At 39.1% G+C, this 16,113-nt stretch overlaps 1 protein-coding gene and 1 long non-coding RNA gene across 2 annotated transcripts in view; one reads left to right on the top strand and one right to left on the bottom strand.

Annotated features, from left to right (window-relative positions):
• The window catches only part of LOC134793767 (uncharacterized), a 324,508-nt gene that overhangs the window by 230,998 nt on the left and 77,397 nt on the right, over positions 1-16,113 (bottom strand). The window lies entirely within an intron of this gene.
• Positions 1-16,113, top strand: part of LOC134793899 (vitamin K-dependent protein C) — a 53,456-nt gene that overhangs the window by 13,136 nt on the left and 24,207 nt on the right. Inside the window, exons 4-6 of the mRNA XM_063765612.1 lie at positions 135-249; positions 3,640-3,784; positions 6,458-6,579. Coding sequence (XP_063621682.1) covers positions 135-249; positions 3,640-3,784; positions 6,458-6,579 — 382 coding nt within the window. The remainder of the gene's footprint in view (positions 1-134; positions 250-3,639; positions 3,785-6,457; positions 6,580-16,113) is intronic.

Raw genomic sequence — 16,113 nt, 5'->3', positions numbered from 1 at the left:
TGATTTCCGTATTCTGGTTTGGGAGCACTGCGGTAAAGAATCCAGTGTGATAACCGCGTACCATATTTTCATGTTATGTAACTCATTCAATTAGTAAGCCTGTTACATCGGTACATTTTTGTATTTCGAATTAGGTCCCTGGATGGCGTGGAGCGCGTGGAGTGGGTGCCGGGACGGGCGGCGCTCGCGGCGGCGGCACTGCCTGCGGCGGAGGCGCTGCGGCGACGCGCTGCAGGTCCAAGTGGCAAGGTGGGATTACAGTTGGAACATCTCGAGTCTTACGAGTCGAAGTTAGACGTAACTTTGTTTCAATCCGAGTAATAATCCAACTTACAATAAGTAGAAATAGATCCTTCTCGCTAAACTCGAGTAGTTTCTTCTAATTACTCGTAGAAGAACTTGGCTCATATTTAAGCTAATGACTGGGCCAATAAGACTTCAATTTTGAATCGAATGTTTTCAATGAGGCTCGAGTCCTATTACAAACTCCATCTTCATTTGGAAGGTTATATCTAAATAAATATAAAATATTAATAAAGACCATCAGTACCATCACAAGTAAAAAGGGCACTTTGTTTATCTAAAACACGGGCCATAAACTCCTATTGAACTACACTCGAGTGCAAAGAAATCGGACCACCCCAGCATTTTTAACATTTTTTCAATTTGTATAAAAACTGTAAGCTCGATCATGATAATTTAAATACCACGTGGTAGATAATTTTCTGCCCTATCAAATGACATCAATATTCAGGGGTTGGGATGGATATTTTACAAAATATGGGCCTGGAAATCACCCCCCTCCAACTGCCTCATTAGCGCATGCACTAATTGACCACTTATCATTAGGTATAAAACCAGTCATTATCATTGTTTATGCATTTTTCGTGATTGGTACGTCTTCCTGAACACTACTCTCATCGCCTGAACCTGGAAAAACTGGAGAAAAATGGATACTACCACGACTGAAGCCGGCTAAGCAGTTGTCCTATTGCAGGGAGGGCTTAGTCAACGTGCAGTGGCTTGACAACTCAACCTATCGAAGTCATCGGTTCAACGTGTCTTCCAGAGATTCGCGAGAGACGCTCTCCAGAAGACCCGGAACTGGCAGAACTCGTATCACTTCTGAGAGAGATGACCGTTTCATCGTTATTACTTCGCTACGAAATCGTCGACTGAATGCCGTTCAGCTTCAGCAGAAGCTCCTAGAGACCAGGAATGTGTCTATCAGCCGATGGACAGTTAGAAGACGACTGAAGGAGAAGAAATTGACAGCTCACAGAGCTGCAAATGGCCCAAAACTCACCCCAACACATCGTGGACAGCGACGCGTCTTCGCTCGCGAACATGAAGAATGGACCCTTCAGCAATGGAGTCCCGTATTTTTTTCCGACGAGTGCAGGATAACTTTGTTTGGCAATGACGGACAGGCACGAGTCTACCGAAGACCTGGGGAGCGGTTCTCTCAATGCTGCATCGAGGAACGTGTTGCTTATGGTGGGGGGTCAATCATGGTCTGGGCTGGTATTTCTTTGGAAGTGAAGACGGACATTGTGTTCATCGCAGGGCCAGGTACCAGACCGAATTCAGGCGGTTTGACTGCACGTCGGTACGTGGAGGAAATCCTGGCTGATCATGTGGTCCCATTTGCGGGTTATATCGGCGATGAGTTCATCCTCATGCAAGATAACGCTCGGCCGCATACAGCCCGGATCACTAAGGAGTACCTGGAGGAGGTCGGCATCAGAGTCATGGAGTGCCCAGCCCGCAGTCCTGACCTAAACCCGATCGAGCACATTTGGGACGAGCTGAAAAGAAGAATCCGGGCCAGAAATCCCGCTCCTGAAACCTTACTGGAGCTAAAGACTGCGATCGAAGAAGAATGGGCGGGCATCCCTCAAGACACTGTAAAAAAATTAATAAGATCAATGAAAAACCGTATGACTGCATGTCGTAGGGCTAGAGGAGGCAACACACGGTATTAAAATGCTGAAAATTGTTTTAATTTTTCCTTGATTTCCTTAGAATCGCAGTGTTCCCAGTATGCATTTTTAGGGTGACAAAGTTCTTAGCCCTGAAAGCCTGAAAATATTGGCAGCAAACCTATCAAAGGCACATCAATTTATAGAGGAAAAGCTAACCTTTCATTAGGTATATAATATGTCACAGTAGCCCTTACAGTTTTTACAGAAATTGAAAAAATGTTAAAAATGCTGGGGTGGTCCGATTTCTTTGCACCCGAGTGTAGATACATAAAATACACGTTCGATGCATGTCAGTTGTGTAGATATGTACTCGTAATGCACGACAAAACTTTTCAGTCACGCTTTACTGTAACATATTTCTTGCTGCAGTAGAATGTCTCAATGAGGGATGATTATTTCTACTAATTTAAGTTCTAAAAAATAGACCCCCATCCACAAATTGCTGTCGTGATGTCATTAAGTGAAAAAAAAAGGAATGCTTAGTTTTTATACTATTATTGAGGGTAGTTTGTGATTTAAAACAATACGTCATTGTTTGAAAAACAATGTCATTTTCGGATCTTTTTTGGATTTTGATAATTTTGCCTACTAACAACTTAAGTTACGGCAAAAGTCACTAGAAAAACTTCTGAGCAAACTACATTTACGACAAAATGATTGCCAATTGGTTTACATAAACCTTTTATCTCTTGAGATATACATTAGTTGCCCAAAGTTGCAATTTTTTTTTTCAATATTAGTACCTAATATACCTATGATACAAGATTTAACATAGTCTAAATAAAACTGAATGAATAGATAGTATAGAGGGGTCCTGTCATAGTAAATTTTGTAGTCACAGTAAATTTACTGCCATCTATCGACACACGACTAAAACTCAAAATGAAAACGTATAAAATTATCAAAAAAATGTATTTACTTATATGGATAAATTATTTTATTATTTTATATAATTTTGACCCATGTTCATTCACTGATATCTATGTGTTAAAATTGTTAAATATGAAACGGTGTCGTCGCGCCATCTAGCCGAGCATAGGCTAAAGGTGTGTGCGCCATCTATTCGAGAATGACTTTTTCTTGATTTCCGAGGCACGTTTTTTCCTCAGACTTTATTCATCTTATACGAAGTTACATATGTCTTTGCTTAAACTTATATGCATCGGAATTGATGTGATTGGGATTATTAAGAGAGGTTCCTTATTAGTTTATTAGAGGTGATATAATATAATATTAGTAACAGAGTATCCATTATCTTCTACACTTTAAATGTGTGAAAGTCTAGTTGGCAGAATAAAATTGAGAAATGATGAATCATAAATTTACTTTAAAATTAATCAACCTATATCTGTCTCTAGCCTATCGGTAGTGACCCTACTTATGAAGCTGGAGGTCCCGGGTTCGAATCCTGGTGTCTATTTGTGTGTTTAGTTATTATGTATTTCCACCCCCCACATCAATCCTTATTGAGCTTAAGGTACTGTGGGACTTTTTTTTGTTAACTCAACTATTACTTCCCTGTTTCGTAGCAACAAATCCAAGAAGACACAAATTCAATTCCAAAGACAATAGTTCCGGGCCGAAATTCACCGAATCTCTATGTCTGCACCATTTGTTTACAAACATAGCGTGTTGACAGTACCTTTGTTTACAGTTGCGAGTTCCAGAGAAGCCTCGTGCCACCTGCGTCGCTGCATATACAATCAGTAAGCATTCGATACCGGCTAGGTACTATAGTTTTCCCTCTATTCATAAAACTAAGCAACCCCTTACAAACCTCTGTAAAATTTAGACTCTTTGTAACATAGAGAACTGTCAAAATGACGGATAGGGATAAACAATGAGGTTGGCAATGGTCAAAGGTTTGCATAGATAGCGCCATCATAGCTTGCCCCGTTTTCTATGAGATTTGGCTTAAAGGGCATCCAGGGCACAAAATTCCATAAAAAAATTTTTTACACAATTCTAGAGATCGACAGGGCAAGCTATGCTGGCGCCATCTGCTTAATATTTACTTCGATCGGCCAACCCCATTATCAACGGCATCAACGGTTTGTTAGATTTGACAAACGTTTATGAATAACTCCATTAGAGTGCGTGCGAGATATATTACATGACGTTCTAACTCTCGAAAGAAACTTTCTACAAAGTGTTCAGTTTCATGAATACCACCAACCATATCAAACATGTATAAATATATACACATAAACATAAACCAATACATCGTCTGAGTCATACGAATTATCCCATAGTAACAGATGTAGTTTAAATATCAGAAACAAAGCAACAATTTAGATCGAGAACAAAACGCACAAACTGTGAATAGATGAATAAAACTCGAGCGAATGTTTGTTTTCAAATAAAGTCGATGAGTTCTGAAAGTTTGTCGATAATAACAGCCTGTTCTTAAATATTATTCTGAGCTAATGTTCTAAAAAAAGTATAAAAACACGATTTTTGTTGAAAACAATGCCACTCTTAAAATTGAACCGTGCATTACTTTTTATAGCGGAAAGCTTAAGTAACAGAAGATTGGATAATAATTTACTTTATAATGAATAATGTACTACTTATAAAGTTTTTAGACAATACATGTTTTGCTTCAAACGCCTAAGGGAGGCCACAAACGCCTAAGGGAGGCCACAGGTGACCCTCGCGCAGGCAGCTTTCTCGCGCAAAGATTGGCTATAGCAATCCAGCGCGGGAACGCTGCCTGCGTGATGGGCACCCTACCAAGGGCGCAAAATTTTGATAGGTATTTTTTTTTAACTTTAGTTATCTTAACTGTAGTTAATTTTAGTTTTATATTCATTTTATAACACTTATTATACAATAAATGAGTTTTTACCTTTTTTTTTACGAAGATAAGAGGTATTCAGTGTAAGCCAAGCCAGGTTATACCAAAGAAACAACAACAAAAAGGGTCTTTTGTTTTGTATAAAATTGAAAATTGAAAAATTGAAAATTATATATTTAGGTAAAGGTTTCGTTTTAACAATACAGTTAATGGAGTCTCCTAGTAAGTATAATATACCTGTGACAGGAGACCCCGCTCTTCCCAGCTAACATTTTTGTTCTAACAATTTATTCGTTATACATTTAAAATTTGATTTAGTTTAGTGTAATCTAATCTAAAAACTACCTTACACTAACTTAAGCTAAAATATACATTTTTATTATTATTAAGCGCGCGTGTGTGTGTGTGTGTGTGTGTGTGTGTGTGTGTGTGTGTGTGTGTGTGTGTGTGTGTGTGTGTGTGTGTGTGTGTGTGTGTGTGTGTGTGTGATTCTACTATTAATACATCTATACTGCAAAAGAAATAAGGGATTCTATTTCTTCATAGGTTAAGGATTTCAGTTTTTCTGTAACTGTAATTTTACATTTGTTTGATGTCAGGTTATAGATAGATACATAATTATTTATAGCATTGTAAAGTCTGGCAGATTGTGATTCATATTGCCTTTTTGCGAATGCAGACTTACATAATGGTACTGGTTTTACTCTTAATGTCCTTCTTCTGGAATTTACGCCCCGATTGTATTTAACGGTAGGGTGAATTTTTAATATTGTTCTTAAGATATATAGCTTTCTCATAGAGAGTAGACCTGTGGTCCTATATAGCTCTTTAGTGGAAAAGCGTTGAGGTTTAGAGAGCATAACTTTAATTAGGCATCTTTGTCCTCTTTCAACCTCGATGAATTTGCTTTTATTGCCACCGCCCCAGACTGGTATACAGTAAGACATAATAGATTGTCCAAGGGTAATATATAATTTGATTAGCAAATTAGTGGGAGCAATTTGTATAATCTTATAACTACAACGAATACGATACGGTACATATTAAGTACTGATCTAATGGTTAAGCAATAATAAAGTCTATATAAATAATAAATTAGTATATGAAGTGGTCTACCCTACTGTACGTAAAACAATTAATAAGAAGAAGAGAGATTAATTTTACATTTCGTCATTAATTAGAAAAGTCTAAGAGACAGATTTCGACACTTAAGTAATAGGTCGGTCCCAAATAAATACTGAAAATATACAGTGTGTAAATCCAATACGGGCGAATATTGAAACGGTTGAAGCATAGGACCTAAGAAGTATATTGAGATAAATTTTGCTTAAAAATACAATGAAAACATTAACCATACAAAATAATTCAGCCCGCAATGTAAAGCAACACACAAGTTTCGAGATACGAGCTTTTTAATGTAACTGTCAACGCTTGTTGGCAGTTACGATAAAAAGCTCGTATCTCATAATATCATGTTTGTCATGTTATATCTCGTAATGTTTGCAGTACATTGCTGCTCGGTAAATTTTCAAAAAATGATTACGGGATCATAATTAAGTGTAACTTAAAAAGAACTTCTCAATAATGATTATACGGTTTAATTTATTGCCCGTATTGGATTTACACACTGTATACTATAATTGAACAGTTTTAAAATGTTTATTTTTATGAACAGATCCAGACTATCCAAAGTCGCCAGTTAGATATGAACGAGGACGTCCAGAAGAGATTCCGAGGTTTCTCGGCGTGGACCCCATGGAGTTCCTGCTCCCGGCGATGTACTACCGTCAGAAAAAGGTACCCATTCATTCTTACCCAAGACAAAATTTGTCGCCTCTCTCGTCTTCAATATTGAAAACGAGAGAGGCGACAAGATTCTTCCCTTTCATCAGAAAGTGTATCTCTGCCTATCTACTTTTAAGTTATTTCGCTTTTACTGAACTGTGACGCGGTGGGCAAAGTTATGTTAAAGGGCAAAGTTTTATACTGTTATGGTACCAATTTACTATTACTAATTTTATTACGCGGGCGCCTGGCAGTTGTTCATCGGTGGAGGTCAGACTAGTAATAAGGATATGGGCACACTTATTTTAAATTATCCGGAACTATTAGTGTAAGGATCTGATAGCTAGATCTGACAACCAAAATTCGAATACGGCTGTTAGACCATTAGTTTCAAAACTACATCCGAAAATCTGAAACAGTAACTTGATATACGTACTAAAGTCTATTTCAATAGAACTTGCTAACTATGTAAACAAACCGCCATATTGAAATTGTCTCTGAATGATGAATTTACTAGTGATGAGCAAGACTCCCTTCCTACTTACTACTTTACTAATGTCAAACCATATCAAATAATAAAATACCAAAAGTAAAAAACAAGTAGTTACTTATTTTTAATTTGTTTAATCACGATCAGAAGACAAATTAGTACTTAAGAATGATGTATTGATGTATTTATAACCGCGGCGGTAGGTACAGAGCGTGGGTTGGGTAGTGTGTAGAAAGTTTATATCACAAACTTTAGTCACAACACTACCCATCATAGACAATCGTAGAATTTAAAAGAAACAAAACCGTCATTCCATCAGGTCCTAATAACCTAACTTATGAACCCATTTTAAACTTTTAATTAAATATCCAAGATATAGTTATATATTTATGTATTTTACGGAATGGACCGTTTCAATAGTGTATATGTGTATGGTTTCAATGGTGTTTGATAAGATGGTGTGAAAATTCAAAGAGAAACAGTGATAAAACAAAGTTACCTTGTTTGTTTACATAGTTAGCAAGTTCTATTGAAATAGACTTTACGTGGCTTCAGCTTTAAACTGGCTTACCTGGGTTCAGAATTTATTATGAACAATTTTAAAATTCTATGTAAGTACAGCAACATGTGGATACTATTCATAATATACGGTACTCCATTTATTTACTAATCACGTGATTTATGAATATTGCTAAATGCAAACAGAATAGATAGAATACTCTTTATTGGCACCTCAGTAAAAGGTACAGCTTAAAGAAAAACAATCGATGAAAGATAGAGGCAGACAACAGGCGGTCTTATCGCTAAAGAGCGATCTCTTCCAGATTCCATTCCATCCAAATCTCTTCCATTCTTATATGTCCTGTATTAACGATATTGTTCATCTCTGCGTTCCATTCTATTACTCCGTTCATTTTCAAATCATTTTTTATATTATCCTAAAAAGTAATGCCATTCTTCATCTCACATGTCACACTTTTTTTATTAATTTCATTGGTTACCTTGAGTTGCCTTGAGGGACTTTGCAACGCACGTTTTTTAGGAATTCGTTTCGTGGCATTTTCGCTTTTTGAACTATTCCACATTTTTGTAGGGACAAAACTTACTTTCCGTTTCTTTCAGATTCTAATGCATTATCTTATTAAATAATTGTACACTTTTGTTTAATTTTTTTCACTTTCCTCTAGGTTTGATATGATTGTGTAACCATTAGGACGTACTATCGCAAATTAAGTTCCGAACTAGGGAGTCTATTAAGTATTGAATGGCAAAACGATAGCACCCGATACCACAAACCGACCTGGCCATATCTTGTTATAAAACAGACATAAATTCAAATTTGCTCCAGCCAGGGCTTTTAACAGGTATTTTAAAGTCTCTTCTATCTTTTAATTGCAACGCAGTGAAGGCAGCGAGATCCCGGGTGATAAGCTTCCATGCCGCTGTTTTTGTTATTTACGGGAAACGTAAAATTCTTATCGTTTACGGAGCCGGCGACGATAAATCTTTTCATAGGCTCACGGTGCTGTCTAAATTAAAAGGAAAAATAAGTAGAACATGAACGAGAGCGAGAGAGGATGCAAGGAATGGAATATAAAAATATGGTTGGGTCAAAAACATTCTGTGTTCGCGTCTTTCCTGTAGACATACACAAGAGTTAAGGGTTATAAAGGTTAATTTTCTTATTTAACCCTTATCCACGTGAAAAGGTCCTCCTTTTATTTAGAGAACTATGATAAAATCATTACTTACATACCCACAAGCTGTTAACTATTGCCCACAGGAGAGAAAACTAGCGTGTTCGCGCGAACTGTACATTTTTCTCTTAGCCCTTAACTCTTGTGTATGTATAACACTTTAACTTTACTTTCTTGTGTATGTCTACAGGAAAGACGCGAACACAGAATGTTTTTGACCCGGTTGTCTGTAAAGTCGGTTTACGGACGATAATTTTGCGTGATAACGTCATAAGAAAATATTACCATTACATTACATTACGTAACCAAACGTAACTTTACCATGGAGATCTGTCCACAACGTGACACTTTTTCGTGCATGCTACCGGTGTTCATCGATTTATAAGACGTTGTCACGTCATTAAATGTGTTTTGAGTTGGTTTTGAGATCAACATTAATATTAATGAAAATTGAAAATAATACCGTGCTTACATTTTTAACTTTTTGATTGGCGATAACGAAATACGAATAAATTAATTAATTTATCAAACTTTAATAAAATAGATCAGTATGGTAATTAAAGCAAAGTTTGGTAATTCAACTAAATGTCAACATAAATATAATAATAATTCACTAAAAGCCATTCATAGTGGGAGGAATAAATTGCGTAAATCGACTCGAACCACGCTTAATGCTTTGATAAGAATGGATTACCAACACTGAAACCTGGACAACATTTAGAAACAAAAATCCAATACCAATAAAACATAAATAAATTCAATGCATCATACCTGCGTCGCGTTTGCACACAAATGTGCCTGTGCTTTACGGAAGCTGATCGTACGCGGCCGAAATATTTTTGATAATTCAAGGGCCTATTTTAAATTTAAGCTAGTTATTAATTTATTTTAGTAATACCACTGTATATATCTTTTTAGGGTTCCGTACCCAAAGGGTAAAAAACGGGACCCTATTACTAAGACTCCGCTGTCCGTCCGTCCGTCTGTCACCAGGCTGTATCTCATGAACCGTGATAGTCAGATAGTTGAAATTTTCACAGATGATGTATGCATTTCTGTTGCCGCTATAACAACAAATACTAAAAAGTACGGAACCCTCGGTGGGCGAGTCTGACTCGCACTTGTCCGGTTTTTTGATATTGTAATTCAATACGTCAAGTATGTATTCGGGAATAAGGTTTCCTGTTAGTGCGAGAGGTAATTTCTGATATTATTCGTGAGTAATAGTAAACAGTCAACGATCGTTTGTGAAGTAATCTCTTGGTGGCTATAGTTTACGAGTACTTAGGTATTGTAAACACCTAGATATTATGTTTTAATTATAGTTTATTATTCAAGTAGGCATATTACAATATGCGCTTATGAACGTCAAATAAAGCTACACCGGCTCCAACCCTACACCTCTGCCTCCAGAAGATTTTAATCCTCCCTCAATTGGAGGAGGGTATTCCAATATGGCACCGGCATTTACAGTACATTTGGTGCTACATTACGACACCGGTGCTATAATAAGCACATTACGTAACTACGTCGAAAAAGGGTCATATGTACTGTAAAACGTTGTACGATACACGTGCGAAAAGGTAATTTTATGAAAAAGGGGGAATGTACATACTGACTGGACAATTTGTAATGTTTTACATAATTTTAGATTTAATAAGCATATAATTGGCTCATATACCTACATACTTAAAAGGAATTTGTTGTGTATTGAAATAAATCTCTTCTAACCAGTAATACTTTTTTTACCAATAATAAATGCCAAGGGCCGGCAAACTTTTGAACATAAGAGTCAACCACAGTTAGAAATTTAATTATCAATTTTAAGGAATGTCAAAAAGTCACAAAAGCTATGTCTAATGTTCGAAGTCCTTGAAGTGTTAATTGTTTGGGTATCGTGGCTTGGGCCGAAAGCCGTGGTTTGCAATTCTTGCATTCTATACGTTGATAAATTTCCTGAACAACAAGTATGTGAAAGCGAAGACCGGATTCATGAGGGTCGCGAAGTTGGAATCTCAACACAATGTGAATTTTAATTCGTTTGCGGTAAGCGTTTCGACTGAACATCTAGCGACCTTCACCAAGGAGGAGTTTTGACCGAAGGGTGTCAAGTTTCTGTAGGTATCCCGATAATCACAATAATGTGGGTAGGCTAAGCAATATATGAATAAAGTAATCTATGCTCGGTAATGGTCGTTTGTATATCTCCTGACATGGCGCAGTCGGTTTTTATGGTTAAAAGTGATTAATTTCGTGATTGTGACTACTTATCAAGTGCAAAAAATAAACTGTGAGTGATTTGCGATGGAGTCGACACTTAAACCTCCGTCTCCGTTTTGTTTTGAGAACGATATCGCGAGTGTAACTACGGGCAATCTCAGCAGACAATGGTCAAAATGGCGGAAGGCCTTTGAAACATATTCAAAAGCATGTGAAATCGGGAAAAAGACCGAGGATGTACAACTTAGCATATTATTGCATGTTATCGGGGAACAGTGCAGAGAAGTATATGACCAATTCACGGAGACGTTTGCAACAACGAAGGCCCTTTTAGACAGATTTGATAAATATTTTTTGCCTACGAAGAACTTAAGAGCGCTCTTACAAGAAAAGTCGAAATAATGCAAAATTGATGATACTAGTCGACGAAATTCAGGACTTTGCGCTCATTATTAGAAACAATGAGTACTTGTTCCAGTAAAAGCGTCTTCTTATCTTTATAAATATCGTTGTAAATATTAGAAAAAGGACTTATTAAATTAGTAATGATTTTTTTTCTGATGGTCGTTTCCGAAAAACCCCGTGAAGCACTGAATGGCGAGCTCTTATTTGGAAATGTTGAGAATTTCACTCTGCTAAACCTGGCTATTTTGTATTACTAATACCCTGTACTTTAGGCATATCAAACTATATTTTTCCTACATACCTTTGAGAAAGAGAAAATCAAAGTAAAACGAACTCGATTTTCTCTCCGAAACAAGTGTCAATTCCTACGAAAATCTACTTAATATCGAAGTCATTTTCATACTCAAGCAATCTGCAACGTTTGCTTATACTGTTGGTATACATTAGTGTTTATGAAATTCTACTATAATTTTTTGGTAATTTTTTGAAAACTACTCTATATTACCGATGACGCGCGCTGCGCCAGCTCAGTGCCGCGGCAGAGCTTGTAGAGGCAGGACGTGTGTCGGTCGACTCCGCACATTTTCAACGGCGACGACGAGGTTTTTTATCATTGTGTGCGGCGGGCGCCGTGTAAAACGCTATACTGTGTGCGTGTAAACCACAACGAGAGACTTTGATCCTAGCACTGTTTTTATAGTATTATAATTTATAATGGTACAGTTTAATAAACTACCGGACAGGATTAAAAATATTTGAAACGACCTGACATTCTATATGTATTTATTTGACTCAAGATAGTACTCAGGGTCTGATGATGGAGCCGGAAGGTGGTCACCGGTACCAATCAACCATGCAACTAAACCACTTCGTGTTTAGGCTCGTTTTATTCATCTCAACAAGATCTTTGACACAAGATAGTACTCAGGGTCTGATGATGGAGCCGGAAGGTGGTCACCGGTACCAATCAACCATGCAACTAAACCACTTCGTGTTTGGGCTCGTTTGATTCGGCTCAACAAGATCTTTGACTTAAAATAGTACTCAGGGTCTGATGATGGAGCCGGAAGGTGGTCACCAGTACCAATCAACAATGCAACTAAACCACTTCGTGTTTAGGCTCGTTTTATTCGTCTCAACAAGATCTTTGACTTAAGATAGTACTCAGGGTCTGATGATGGAGCCGGAAGGTGGTCACCGGTACCAATCAACCATGCAACTAAACCACTTCGTGTTTGGGCTCGTTTGATTCGTCTCAACAAGATCTTTGGCACAAGATAATACTCAGGGTCTGATGATGGAGCCGGAAGGTGGTCACCGGTACCAATCAACCATGCAACTAAACCACTTCGTGTTTAGGCTCGTTTGATTCGTCTCAACAAGATCTTTGACACAAGATAGTACTCAGGGTCTGATGATGGAGCCGGCAGGTGGTCACCGGTACCAATCAACCATGCCACTAAACCACTTCGTGTTTAGGCTCGTTTTATTCGGTTCTATAAGATCTTTGACACAAGATAGTACTCAGGGTCTGATGTTGGAGCCGGAAGGTGGTCACCGGTACCAATCAACCATGCAACTACACCACTTCGTGTTTAGGCTCGTTTGATTCGTCTCAACAAGACCTTAGACACAAGATAGTACTCAGGATCTGATGATGGAGCTGGAAGGTGGCCACGGGTAACAGTCTACCATGTAACTGAACCACTTCGTGTTTGGGCTCGTTTGATTTGTCGCAACAAGATCTTTGACACAAGGTAGTACTGAGGGTCTGATGATGGATCCGGAAGGTGGTGACCGGTACCAATCAACCATGCAACTAAACCACTTCGTGTTTGGCTTCGTTCGATTCGTCGCAACAAGATCTTTGACACAAGTTAGTACTCAGGGTCTGATGATGGAGCTGGACTGTGGCCACGGGTACCAGTCTACCATGTAACTGAACCACTTCGTGTTTGGGCTCGTTTGATTCCTCGCAATAAGATGTTTGAGACAAGATACTACTCAGGGTCTGATGATGGAGCTGATGATGATTGACAGGTACCCGTCGCCACCTTCGCGCTCCATCATCAGACCCTGAGTACTACCTTGTGTCAAAGATCTTGTTGAGATGAATAAAACGTGCCTAAACACGAAATGGTTTAGTTGCATGGTTGATTGGTACCGGTGACCACCTTCCGGCTCCAACATCAGACCCTGAGTACTATCTTGTGTCAAAGATCTTGTTGAAACGAATAAAACGAGCCTAAACACGAAGTGGTTTAGTTGCATGGTTGATTGGTACCGGTGACCACCTTCCAGCTCCATCATCAGACTCTGAGTATCACCTAGTGTCAAAGATCTTGTTGAGACGAATCAAACGATCCTAAACACGATGTTGTTTAGTTGCATGGTTGATTGGTAATGGTACCTTCCAGCTCCATCATCAGACCCTGAGTACTGTCTTGTGTCAAAGATCTTGTTGAGACGAATCAAACGAGCCCAAACACGAAGTTGTTTAGTTACATGATAGACTGGTACCCGTGGCCACCTTCCAGCTCCATCATCAGACCCTGTGTATCTTCAGTGTCAAAGATCTTGTTGAGACGAATCAAACGAGCCTAATCATGTTACTACATGGTTGATTGGTATCCGTGACCACCTTAATCATCATCAGATCCTCAGTACCAGTTCGTTTTTAAACCCTCGTTGATACAAACTTTACAACCTATAGGTACCAAATGCAATGACGAAACATGTAAATAAGCGAGTAGGTACCTATAATTTCTTTCGAGTAATATACCTTCATAAGTACGAGTATGGGGCTATTCATAAATTACGTCGTTTCAAATGGGAGGAGTGGGGGGGGGGTCTGGACATCGGATGATGGTAACATGACGTAGGAGGAAACAGATTCATCCGAAGCTTGATTTTTGGATGATTTGAGGGGTGGGGGGGGTCAAAAATCGTCAAAAATAGATGACGTAATTTATGAACAGCCCCTATGTACATTTGCACTGCATTTAGTATTTTCGTACTTACCAAATAACAGTTTTAGAACTTTAAAAGTTAAGTACAGTTAGTTTTGTTATGGTTGATTTCAATATGCTTCGCGAAGGATCAAGAATGTTTAATCCATCATTGTAGTGCGAGTGTGGTAGAAGGGATCGGCGTACTGAGCTCGCACGGCCTGCCGCAGCGCGTAAAATACCTAAACTCGCTCAACGCCGAAATGTAATAGCGCTCTTAACAATGGAGCGACACAAGTTTTTTATGCGTAATCAATTGGAAGGTGAAACGACTGAGCAATATACGTTTGAGCTAAAAAGATTGGCAAAAACTTGTGAGTTTGGAGATTTGAACGACGACCTCATTAAAGATAGGTTGATATGTGGTCTCACTGAGGATGCTTTGAGAGAGCGGTTGCTACGCGAATGTGACCTCACGCTGACTAAAGCGATGGATATTAGTAGGATAGCGGAAATGTCACGAGCACAAGCGAACCACATTAAGCCGGAAAAAGGAGTTGACAGTCATATTCACGAGGTCACCGAGCAAGAGGGAGAAGAAAGAGTATGTGAGGTACACTTTAGGCGCCGGACGGCGCCACCTGGACGCCGCGGGCCGCCTGCGCCGCCCGCCGTGTGCCGTTGCGGGGCCCGCGCCGCCGCCAGTCAGTCTCGCGCGCGCGCCGCGCCGCCGTCGTCAACGGCGTCAGCCATCCGTGGTAGCAGCGACGGAATGTCACCTTCACCGCGTCAGAATGGACAATTTAGCAGGAAAAATAACAAGAAATGCGACTATTGTGGTCGGGTGCATGATAGATTTAAATGTCCGGCGTACGGCCAGCGATGTACTCGATGCAATAAGGCAAATCATTTTGCTAGGATGTGCCGTGTGTATATGGTACAGGAGAACTCCACTGATCAGGTGAGTCGTAGTAATAATAATAGTAGCTCAAAAACTTGTTGGTATGAAGATATTTTGATAAGGAATACTGCTGTGTCATTCAAACTGGATACTGGAGCTGACGTAAACGTTTTGCCTCATAGGTTCTTATCAAAGATAGGTATTAAAGATAATGAATTGGCCCAAACGCGGACTAAGTTGACAGGCTACTCGGGAGCTTCGATTAGGGTGGTAGGCAAAGCGATGCTAAAGGTCATGTGCAGGGGAAATGCGTACGTACTGAAATGTATTATTGCTGACGTAAATTCATCCCCTGTATTAGGGAGAATTGCGTGTAATGAGATGAATCTCGTTAAACGTGTTTATAGCGTAGATTCACCGGTGAGAAATAGTAGTGCGGAAATATTAAACGATTTTGAGGATGTATTTATAGGGATGGGATGTTTGCCAGGCGAGTATAAGATAAGATTAAGGGAAGATGCGCGCCCGGTCGTACATGCGCCGCGGAAACTACCTATTGCGCTACGCGAGGGTGTTAAAAAGAAACTTGACGAGATGTTACAGCAAGGGGTCATCGCCAAAGTCGAAGGACCCACTGACTGGGTTAATAGTATGACGGTCGTAAAGAAGGCAAATGGTGATCTCCGTATTTGTTTGGATCCGCGCGATCTTAATAAAGCCATCCGAAGGGAGCATTTTAAGTTACCGACGTTAAACGAAATAACCGCGAATTTGGCGGGTGCCAAATACTTTAGTACATTAGATGCGAAACAGTCGTTCTGGCAAGTGAAGTTGAGTGACGATTCAACGGATTTATGTACTTTTAATTCCGTGTTCGGTAGGTAT

The sequence above is a fragment of the Cydia splendana genome, chromosome 9, assembly GCF_910591565.1.
Source record: "Cydia splendana chromosome 9, ilCydSple1.2, whole genome shotgun sequence".
NCBI lineage: Eukaryota > Metazoa > Arthropoda > Insecta > Lepidoptera > Tortricidae > Cydia > Cydia splendana.
This window is presented reverse-complemented; position numbering and strand designations above follow the sequence as displayed.